This window comes from Mercenaria mercenaria, chromosome 18 (genome assembly GCF_021730395.1).
Source record: "Mercenaria mercenaria strain notata chromosome 18, MADL_Memer_1, whole genome shotgun sequence".
NCBI lineage: Eukaryota > Metazoa > Mollusca > Bivalvia > Venerida > Veneridae > Mercenaria > Mercenaria mercenaria.
Genome location: NC_069378.1, coordinates 18,455,605 through 18,467,929, shown reverse-complemented (window position 1 = coordinate 18,467,929; position 12,325 = coordinate 18,455,605). Strand labels below are relative to the sequence as shown.

General features: G+C 34.5%; 1 protein-coding gene across 1 annotated transcript in view; it reads left to right on the top strand.

The window, feature by feature from the left end:
• Positions 1 to 12,325, top strand: part of LOC123538351 (uncharacterized) — a 144,536-nt gene that overhangs the window by 49,756 nt on the left and 82,455 nt on the right. Inside the window, exon 5 of the mRNA XM_053529687.1 lies at positions 2,099 to 2,156. Within this exon, the coding sequence (XP_053385662.1) occupies positions 2,099 to 2,156 (58 nt within the window). The remainder of the gene's footprint in view (positions 1 to 2,098; positions 2,157 to 12,325) is intronic.

Below are 12,325 nucleotides of genomic sequence, written 5' to 3'. Positions count from 1 at the left end.
AGAATGTTCATCTTGATGATATCTAGGTCAAGTTCGAAACTGGGTCATGTGCCTTCAAAAACTAGGTCAGTAGGTCTAAAAATAGAAAAACCTTGTGACCTCTCTAGAGGCCATATATTTCACAAGATCTTCATGAAAATTGGTCAGAATGTTCACCTTGATGATATCAAGGTCAAGTTCGAAACTGGGTCACGTGCCGTCAAAAACTAGGTCAGTAGGTCTAAAAAAAGAAAAACCTTGTGACCTCTCTAGAGGCCATATATTTCATAAGATCTTCATGAAAATTGGTCAGAATGTTCATCTTGATGATATCTAGTTCAAGTTCGAAACTGGGTCACGTGCCTTCAAAAACTAGGTCAGTAGGTCAAATAATAGAAAAACCTTGTGACCTCTCTAAAGGCCACATTTTTCATGGGATCTGTATGAAAGTTGATCTGAATGTTCATCTTGATGATATCTAGGTCTAGTTCGAAACTGGGTCACGTGCAGTCAAAAACTAGGTCAGTAGGTCTAAAATAGAAAAACCTTGTGACCTCTCTAGAGGCCATATATTTCATGAGATCTTCATGAAAATTGGTCAGAATGTTAACCTTGATGATATCTAGGTCAAGTTCGAAAGTGGGTCACGTGCCCTCAAAAACTAGGTCAGTAGGTCAAATAATAGAAAAACCTTGTGACCTCTCTAGAGGCCATATTTTTCATGGATCTGTATAAAAGTTTGGTCTGAATGTTCATCTTTATGATATCTAGGTCATTTTCGAAAGTGGGTCACGTGCCGTCAAAAACTAGGTCAGTAGGTCAAATAATAGAAAAACCTTGTGACCTCTCTAAAGGCCATATTTTTCATGGGATCTGTATGAAAGTTGGTCTGAATGTTCATCTTGATGATATCTAGGTCAAGTTCGAAACAGGGTCATGTGGGGTCAAAAACTAGGTCAGTAGGTCTAAAAATAGAAAAACCTTGTGACCTCTCTAGAGGCCATACTTGTGAATGGATCTCCATAAAAATTGGTCAGAATGTTCACCTTGATGATATCTAGGTCAAGTTTGAAACTGGGTCACGTACCTTTAAAAACTAGGTCAGTAGGTCAAATAATAAAAAAAACTTTGTGACCTCTCTAGAGGCCATACTTTTCATGGGATCTGTACGAAAGTTGGTCTGAATGTTCATCTTGATGATATCTAGGCCAAGTTTGAAACTGGGTCAACTGCGGTCAAAAACTAGGTCAGTAGGTCTAAAATTAGAAAAATCTTTTGACCTCTCTAGAGGCCATATTTTTCAATGGATCTTCATGAAAATTGATCTGAATGTTCACCTTGATGATATCTAGGTCAGTTTCGAAACTGGGTCACGTGCGGTCAAAAACTAGGCCAGTAGGTATAAAAATAGAAAAACCTTGTGACCTCTCTAGAGGCCATATTTTTCATGAGATCTTCATGAAAATTAGTGAGAATGTACACCTTGATGATATCTAGGTAAAATTCAAAACAGGGTCATGTACCTTCGAAAACTAGGTCAATAGGTCAAATAATAGAAAAACCTTGTGACCTCTCTAGAGACCATATTTTTCAATGGATCTTCTTGAAAATTGGTCAGAATTTTTATCTTGATAATATCTAGGTCATGTTCAAAACTGGGTCACATGAGCTCAAAAACTAGGTCACTATGTCAAATAATAGAAAAAATGACTTCATACTCAAAACTGGGTCATGTGGGAAGAGGTGAGCGATTCAGGACCATCATGGTCCTCTTGTTTTAAGTCATTACCAGTACTTTCTTTACTGTGAAAACATTAATGTTAGTAGGGGACTCAAGTTTTATGGATTTCGTGGGTATGTTTAGCCACAAAAACAATTCTCAAGAAACAGAGATAAATCTCAATTACATTTTATTTGAACTTTGGAAACCACAGTTCATATTTCCACGAAACAGTGAAATAATTGCTTTGAAAGTTTGATGGAAACCACAAAATTTCATTGTTATAAAAAATTGAATGAATTCACAGTATTTAATTTAGTTAAACCAAACAGACAGTTGAAAAATATTGATCTTCTTTTGTGTAAATGTATCACTTTTCGTTGTCGTTTTATTTAGCAGATATAGGGGACATAACTGGGAAAGAAAACCAAAGATCACAGACAAATGTAGAAGATGGGTAAGTTTCTACTTTTAAAATCAGTAAGATATGTTATAGCTTGTTCAAGCGGTAGGTCAGCTGTGCCATCCTGCCCATGCTTAAGTAAGGGTGTGACCTTGGCCTAGTTGTAGTTGCTGACTTTGTTCTACATCTACTTTGGTTATTTTTAAGGTTAAATTTTTTTGGCAACCTTTGTTTTTCTGTCATATCTTTGTTACTATTGCTTATATCTTACTGTAACTTCACATAAACATTGTCCAGCATACAGATAAAGTCTGTGCAGGGGCTGGGCCCATTATACCCAAGGTCAAGGTCAGCAAGGTGTTATACTTAGAATTATTTTCATGTTTTTTTTTCGAAAGCTACGTTTATAGACATATCTTTGGTACTTTAAAAATATTTTTTTTCATAATCATCATCTGCATGTGTGGTTACAATCCCCATAACTCTAATTGTATTTTTGACAGAATTATGCCCCTTTCATACTTAAAGTCTTTTGGCAATCTTCGCTTTCCGGATATAAATTTAGTACAATATAAGATAATGACTTGAAACTTAAAATGGATCTTTATCATCCTCATCTGCATGTGTGGTAACAATCCCCATAACTCTGATTTGTATTTTTGACCAAATTATGCCCCTTTCATACTTAATTTTTTTTTTTTTTTTAAATGAGACATAAATTCATTTTACTGCCAAATCGCCGAATAGTGGAGTGCGCTGTCTTTAAAGACAGCTCTTGTTTGTTGACCATTCAACTTAGCCTGTCCATGGATAGATATAAATGTTTCGGATTCATTTATTCAAAGTCCTTGATAGTAATGTGCCTCACATATATTGTATATGCCAGCTGTATTAGGAGTGAATCATGTCCGTTAATCCATCTCCTGACCTCTCAGTATCCTAACCACTGACTTGGAAAATTTTCGTAAAACTGGCACCATTTATTTACCTTATCAAGATGATGTGCAGAACACAAACTCATACCACAAGGTCCAAGGTCAAGGTCACACTTAGAGGTCAGATATCAGTGTCCATGTCGTATCCTATTAACCACCTGAAGGAACTTCAGGTGAAAAAGTACTCTATGAAATCGATGATTCTCCAAGGAAACCATGCCATAATGCAAGTTGCATCTGTCCAAGAATAACAAATATTTCGCCTACAAGAACTGTCAATTACATGCCTGTTTCTCTTGTGATAAGAACTCCGGTAGAAGTTGTTAATAGGCAGTTTATGCAGAGCACATGATGCTGTGCATCTTGCATGTGAAAAATGCTGAAATTATGATGTTAACAAAGTTTTAAAATGCCACAAGAACACCTGTTCAACTTTGTTATAACATGTTATGCTAGCAGTTTACATAAGTTTTATTTTCTGAAAATGAATTGCAGACCGTTTGATGCGGTTAAGGAAGTTCTACACATTTGATAAACTGGAAGTAATGGCGTGATGTCATCTAATCAAATAGCATAGAATAAAGCTTGGACTTTGTATAAGTAAATGAAAATCATTTTGTGAATTTATGGCAACCTGCAAGTAAATATATTAAAATGGCAATGATATTCTGCTTTTTAAGTTAAAATATGATATAAAATTTTGGACACATTAAATAATTCTAAGTAACATGTTAAAATTGCCTGGAAATGTGTGGATCTGTTTTAAACATATCAAAACCAGGCATATTGACGTATAATTTTATTTAAGAAATAATAAGTTCCCAATCGTGGTTTATCATAGTGTTTTGAGTTCTTATGCGTAAGAATATATCACGATGGCCGTAGGCCTGAGTGATATATTGTTTCGCATAAGAACGAAAAACTCGGGTTATTCTATGATAAATCACACTTGGGAACTTGTTATTTCGATTATAACACGATATACTAGTATCAACAGTGTTAGAAAAAAATGGTAACTAGGCCTTCTTTTTACGACCGTGCTACGCACCTGGATCGGATCACGTCACTGCACATGCGTGCGTTATTGCAGAATAACCTGAGATAGATTTTGCTCTACATGTATGTAGGTTATTTGCTGGTCGTGTTAGATCACTATAGTGTAGACCATATGTTTAGAAATGACTGGGAAGTTCAGCAAAATCTACTCTGTAGAAAATAGATATATTCTTTAAAGTGTCCCTAAAACTGATTTTCCAATTGACTCTATGAAAACTTGCATAAGATCCAAATGTTTCAGATCATTTTGGCCAAAAATCAAGCACATGAAACTTTCTTTTTTATCTGCGGAATTTTCTCAGTATAGTCTGAATTTTGAAAAATCAGGGTTTACTCAGATTCTACATGTAGGAAAAAAAAACCCAGATGTGCAGAACTACCTTAACACAGGTTCATTTACAGCTTAATTTTAATTCTCTTTTTAGTTTTTCTTATCAGTGTCCTTTTCTTTTTGTAACATATAATTTAAGGATAGAATCTGAATGGTAGTATTTAGATAGCTGCTTTCAACTTTAAATTCATTCTAGACACAGAAATTTTAACATCAAGACTTTTCAGTGTCACCCTTCCTCCCTTAGTGTACTTCTTCCTGTAGCAGTTACCTCCCCTAGCCTTGCATCCTACATACTGTGATTATCTCCTTTCGCGGTACATTATTTACTCCAGATAAAAATGTCACTAGTCATGACTATTTCATAAGAACAAGTTTAAATAAAAGTCATTAATTTTGCATTGGTCCTCTGAAAAGTACTAGAAACTTTGTCATTAAATGTAAATCTTACCTTCACAAAATGTTTTCTAAAATATTTATGGTGGCAGTGGCCTCCTTTTCCTGTAGGAGATAGCTTCTGCTAAATAGTCCAAAGGCTTTCTAAACCAAAGGCTGGCTATTTCAAAGGCTTCCTAGGTTTAAAGTGAACATTGACAGAAGGTCCACTTGGACTGTGCAAAGGTCTGCCAATCCATAAATCATCATTCACCTTGAAATGTGACATAGAGTTATGGTAAGGGAGAGGGTTAGTTCAGTCATAATTTTCAGGTTGGCCATCTGACTAGTGGCCCTTTAGAATAATTGACCTTGAATAATTTGGTTGTTTGATCTGTGTGCTTATCTTTTGTGTGTATGTAAACTTGTTTATAGTTGCCACTAGTAACCCACATGGACCACTCCTCCAGAAGACTGTTAGTAATGTTAGTGGGAGGATAAGAGGCTTCAGTTCCAGAAGCTCCCTGGTTCTTAAGCAAGCCAGGTGTGAAGCACCCATACACGGGTCTCTTATCCCAATGTTCAGCATTTTTATTTGGAGGAGTGGGGGCTTGAACTCACAACCCCTGGTTTTGTAATCAGACAGTGTTACCATTGGACCACTGCACCCGCTCTTATGGGCTTATGAATGTGTAATCCAAGTGTATATAGGTCCAACAAGTTTAAATGGATGGTTCATTACTTTCCAATTTGTTAGTCATAAAATTTGATTTCATTACAAAGTTGCTTGCAAAAAGAAGATTTGAATAGGTTGAAAGATGAAATGATGTTCAATTTCTACTTCAGTGACTAAGGTATTTTATTTAGCACACTTCTGTTGACTTTCATGCTATAATGAATCTTAACATACAAGTATTGGCTGGACCTAATTGAATATGCAATGAATACATCAATCAAAGTACTGTTTGGTTTACAGTTGTCTTAACAGGATTTCCGAGGATATTAGCTTGACTGATGGAAAAATAGACAGAGCTGTTGCACTCACAGATTTGTTAGTGTCTGTGTTACAGTCTGGTTTAGTTTTGTAAAGCTGTTTGCACTGACCTTTTTGTCAGCATCAGATTCTGCATCTTTTTAGCTTACCCGAGCATGAAATGGGTGAGATATTGTGATGGCTCTCCATCTGGTCTGTCTTTTATCCATGTTCCAGCATCTATCCGTCCATTGTCTGTCCATCCACACTTTTCTTCAGATGACATCTGCTCTGAAACTACTTCTCAGGATTGCACCAAACTTGGCCAGTAGCTTTCTTGCATGGTCTTCCATCATGCTTGTTCAAATGTTTCAGCTTGACCCCGTTTAAAGGGTTCACCAGAGCTAAAAGTAAAAAGACCTTTAAACAAATTCTTCTCATGAGCCAGTGGCTCCTTTGTTTGCTGGTAGAGCTGAAAATTGAGTAAACCTTTAAAAAACTTCTCAACAGGAGCCACTTAATGGATCTTTATGAAAAGTGATCTGTAGCATTATTGTAAGGTCTTTTTCAAATTTTGGATCTATTATTAATTAGCCCCTTAGTTAAAAATAGAAATACCTGCAAACAACTTCTTCTCATGAACAGTTTGATAGATTTTCATGAAGCTTGATCTGTTGCATCATTATAAGTCCTTTCCCAAATTTATTCAAGTGCTGCTATTATGCAGATGCTTGGGCCGCAATTAAGTTTACTGAATTGCTAGACAGTTGCAGTTTTGTATTATTCACATTGTCACATTGAACCATTACAAAGTTATCAACTACTGTTTTTACCTTCCTTTAACGAGGAAGTACTTTAAAATATGCTCTTTTGAAACTTTTGCACTTTTAATTTTGGAATTCATTTGTTATGAAAAGTATGAATGCAACAGTAACACGTGTGTGTAATTTTTATTTTCAATGAATCAGGAAGTGCCCCATGCTGTTTGTATTTATGTACTTACTATTAAAAGATGGATTAACATGAAAATCTTAAAGTTCTGGAAATAATACTTAAGGTGTTTTGTTGATACTGTTTTCTGTTGGTATTTGTTTTGGTTTGAGTGTGTCAAGATAGTGTTTCAGTATTTGCCTGCATGGCTGACACATGACTTAGGATTTAAACTTAGAAGTTGTGGGTTAAATCAAGTAATATCTCCAGGCAAGTAAAGGGGTCTTATATTCATTCTTCATTCACCCTTGTTATTCATGTGAGGTTACAGTAAGTTGCCATGTTATAGGACTTTAGAACTTTTAAGTTGGTATTTTTACAGAAACCAGGCAACTGAAAAACTATATATTGAAAAACTTATTATAAGATAATATACAGTTATTGACTTATGTTTCAGTCAATATGTGTTTTTACAGGTCCATAAAAACACATATTGACTGAAACATAAGTCTATAATTGTTCTGTTATATAATGTCTTTCTCGTTTGACTGGCCCATATTTCATACACATAAGAAAAAGTGATATAACAAGAGTCATCACTTTTGCGGGTCAATATCACTTTTTGCAGACCCGCGCATGCACTTCTTTCGAGCACTCAAATGAGTGCATTTGAGAAGGTTATATAATATTAGCAATTACGGAAGTTCTGCTTAGGTCTTTATTTAAATTACAGGATATAAAAATATTTCATCCTCAATACTACCCTTTAGTGAATGTACTAAGTGCTCTCTGGTATTGTAAATGTTTTCAGATAGATTATGAGCTATAAAGTTTATCTTTATGAAGAGGTGGACCAGTTTGTTGACATTATCTTTGTAAAAGTGCTCCTTCAGAATTTGACCAGGTGAAGTTCATAAAACTGCCATTTTGTAAATTACAGGACCTACAGAATGTCATATTGTTTGAACTTTTTTGTAAAGCCTTAATGTCTTGTCAACATGTAATACCTATAGATGAATGTAAGAAGGTCTTTTTAAATAAAGAAGGCATTGTTAGATAATTATATTCCTTCATGCTCTTTTTACCAATTTTTTTGTTTTTTTTTGAAATTTCTTGTCACCTGTTCAATGAGTACAGGCCCAAATGACATGAATGAGTTATGGTAAATATTGCTAATTAATATTCATTCTTCCAATGTTATTCTTTTCGTTAATTGTTTGAAAATTGTAACAAGATTTTAGAGTGGCAGTTCAGAAGGATTATTGGTGGTTGAGATGATGTTAACTTGCAGATTCTTGTACAGTGCATGCAATGTTCATACGTTCATAACATTGGTTTGTTCATGGCTTTTGCTGTTTATGAATTTTATTTGAATAAATAGGATTAATTTCATGAATATGATACTGTTTTTATAGAAATTTAGAGAAATAATAAAAAATAGTCACATTGTTTGTCAGTTTGTTTGTCCCACCATTTGGTCAGTTTGTCTGACCAGCCCCTTAGTTTGTCTGTCCAACCTATAAGTCAGTTTATCTGCCTAGTCACTAAGTCAGTTTGTCTGTCCAGCCACTTAGTCAGTTTGTCTGTCGAGGATCTGGATGTTGTGAGTTTGATCCCTGGACGAGACAACTTGGTACAAGACATTATGTTTGAAATCATTCATCCTCCACCACTGATTCAAGTTGGGAAGTTGGCAGGTACTTGCGGAGAACAGGTTTGTACTGGTACAGAATCTAAGACCACTTGTTAGGTTAACTGCCCACCATTACATAGCTGAAATATTGTTAAAAACAGGCAATAAACCCAAAACAAACAAACAGACTGACTGACTGACCAGCCACTTGGCCATTCTCTCTGTCCAGCCATTTGGTCATTTTGTCTGTCAGATTTGCTTGTGTAGCCTTTTGTCTGCCCTTTATCTCTTAAAGCCCTTGTGGTACTCTGCTAGTACAGTGATATTTTTAAAACTAAATGATGTCGATACTTCATATGACTGTTATAAATCATGATAATATGAACAAATTTAACCATTGACAACCTATAAATATTATAACTCCCCAAAAATTGACACTATTTACAGTGGGTATCAGGGGTGATTTAACACGGATCTATTAACGTAGGCGTGTCCTCAAATTACACATGGTAATAAATTCAAGATTTTTCAATTTTGTGGTTCATATCCAAAAATAAAATGAAAATAGTGGGTGGTGGTGAGGATATATTACTTTACATTTTTGGATGATACGTTTGCTAATTTGGCAACCGTATCACAGAGAATGTTTATAAACACTAAAATTTTCGACTTGCAACTATGCCCTTTGCCATTCGAACTTTTATATTAATAACTTCAAAAGTTACCGAAGATTTACGTGTGATGTGTGAAGCAAAGGATTTCACTTTCAAACTTTTTCGGATTATTTTCGGATAATGGTTTTGTGATATGTTTTAATTAAAGGTAACTACAAACATTTCATAGTGTTTACATTGGGATAAAATATTGATCAAGATAAATGTTTTAAGATAAATTGTTGATAATATTCTTGTAAATTATATATATATAGATCGTCAGCTGATGAGAAAAGATTAATATACATTCCATGATACATTCCAAGATACATTCACTTACACTGTAGGATTTTAAGTGTATAATTTGTAAAGATAAACTGCAAACATTTTGTAAGTAAATTTTAAGTCTCTAATATAGCACATTTTTATCTTATAGCTAACCCATCAGATTTTGGTCATGCACACCAGGATTTGTTCAAAAACTTATAATCATCTGATCAGGTTCACTTATTTATGGTCACTGAGTAGCAGCTTCTTTAACCCTAACCCTGCTAAATTTCTATAATGAACTGGTCCGTCTTTCAATTTGGACAGTACCAATAACTATTAAAAAAGATGCTTACCAAAAAGATACTGACTGAATGGCAGGCAGTGCAGATTATGATAAGACTGCATAGATGTGCAGGCTGATCATTTTCTACACTGTTCGCAAAGGCAGAATCAATCGTGCCAGAATGATAAGGTTAAATGTTAGATTTTTAATTGGAGGTATTTATAAAGTTTGATTTCCCTATCTATCCTAATTGCTCAACCAAGATAGATCTATTTTAGCTTAAGTTATATGAATATTAGAACTTTGTACTATATTATCAAAGATCTGCAATGACAATTGTATATTAAGCCAAAATTCATTAGAAAGGCAAGTTTGAAAAAATATTATTACAGCTTTTTGATAACACCACAATATCTTTCTTTGTGTTAATATGATGTTAAACCCAACAAAAAACCTTACAAAAACAAACTTTAAATAATTTCTTGGAAGCATAGAATGTAACCAAGCAAAGAAATAACTGACTTAACTGAATCTGTTCATGAGAGATTATGAATTGTGCAGCACTCCTGGACACCCATAAGGTGTTTGATTGCTGTTATATTACTGTTAATTCTTTCAGCTGATGATACTGTTAGATCATTCAACTGCTGTTTCAACTCTGTTAGGTCATTTGACTGTTATAACATCACTGTTAATTCTTTCAGCTGATGATACTGTTAGGTCATTCAACTGCTGTTTCAACTCTGTTAGGTCATTTGATACTGTTAGGTCATTCAACTGCTGTTTCAACTCTGTTAGGACATTTGATTGCTGTTATATCACTGTTAATTCTTTCTGCTGATGATACTGTTAGGTCATTCAACTGCTGTTTTAACTCTGTTAGGTCATTTGACTGCTGTTATATCACTGTTAATTCTTTCTGCTGATGATACTGTTAGGTCTTTCAACTGCTGTTTCAACTCTGGTCATTCAACTGCTGTTTCAACTCTGTTAGGTCATTTGATTGCTGTTATATCACTGTTAATTCTTTCAGCCGATAATACGGTTAGATCATTCAACTGATGTTTCAACTCTGTTAGGTCATTTGATACTGTTAGGTCATTCAACTGCTGTTTCAACTCTGTTAGGACATTTGATTGCTGTTATATCACTGTTAATTCTTTCTGCTGATGATACTGTTAGGTCATTCAACTGCTGTTTCAACTCTGTTAGGTCATTTGACTGCTGTTATATCACTGTTAATTCTTTCTGCTGATGATACTGTTAGGTCATTCAACTGCTGTTTCAACTCTGTTAGGTCATTTGACTGCTGTTATATCACTGTTAATTCTTTCTGCTGATGATACTGTTAGGTCATTCAACTGCAGTTTCAACTCTGTTAGGTCATTTGACTGCTGTTATATTACTGTTAATTCTTTCTGCTGATGATACTGTTAGGTCATTCAACTGCTGTTTCAATTCTGTGAAGTCATTTGACTGCTGTTATATCACTGTTAATTCTTTCTGCTGATGATACTGTTAGGTCATTCAACTGCTGTTTCAATTCTGTGAGGTCATTTGACTGCTGTTATATCACTGTTAATTCTTTCTGCTGATGATACTGTTAGGTCATTCAACTGCTGTTTCAATTCTGTGAAGTCATTTGACTGCTGTTATATCACTGTTCATTCTTTCTGCTGATGATAATGTTAGGTCATTCAACTGCTGTTTCAACTTGATTGCTGTTATGACATCACTGCTTTACATAGGTTAGACTACAAATATTTGGGAATTTTAGAGTTTGAAAGTATATTGGCTCTGCATGTAATAATCACCATAATTAAGACATAAAAAAGCCATAGCTAGCAAAATTATTTGATGTGATGTTCTAAGATTATGATATGAAGTACCGTAAAAATTCCTTCTATTTTACCATGTCACTTACTTAGTAGAAATCTTTTAGTATATATTTGACATACATGTACTATGCAGTCAGGCTTTAAAGACCCACCACGACCTAGTGACCTACTTTTTTCACCCACAAAAACTTCATGAAAATCGTAAAAATTATTCTTGTAATACAGATAGTATACAGCTATACTACAAGTTTTCAGGTGGACAATTTAGGCCCTTCCTGAATAAATGTGTTTTGACAACTTCATTTGCAAACCTATTCAGTCAATCTCTTTTCAGCATAGTTTCAAAAAATATAGATGAATAACTATCTTACACTGTTTAGGTATCGCACAGTAATAAGGCGCTTTGAAATGTAAACAAACAAAAAGTAGCATAAATTAAAGTCAGTACACTACGTTTACACTGCAAATAGTAAATCCTCGTTGGCCGAGTGGTATTGGTATCCGTCTTACACTTTTTCGCCGGGAGTTCGATTCCCGGACCAGTAAAAAGGTATTTTGAAAACTATTTAATTTCTTTTTTGGTCAATACGATTCAACAAAAACAACAAAAGTCTGTTAATCTAGTTCTTACTTGTTAGCTAACTTATATAAGACCTTTCTAACGTAAACGTAATTACGAAATGGAATACTGAATCCGTAAAATTTTAGGCTAATTTGTGGTCTATGGGAGACAATTTCATCCAATAGTAATGCAATAGTATCTCCCTTAGACCATTATTTGCAAATAACATTTACGGATTCAGTAATCCGTTTTCGATTGTTTACGCTAGAAATGTCTATATGTCATTGTCAACATGTAATCATGTTTAAAAAAGCCTCATTTTAAAAAATGATCTAATGTTTTTGAGGCTTTCGTGAATAAATTAGAGATCAGAGAAAAACAAAC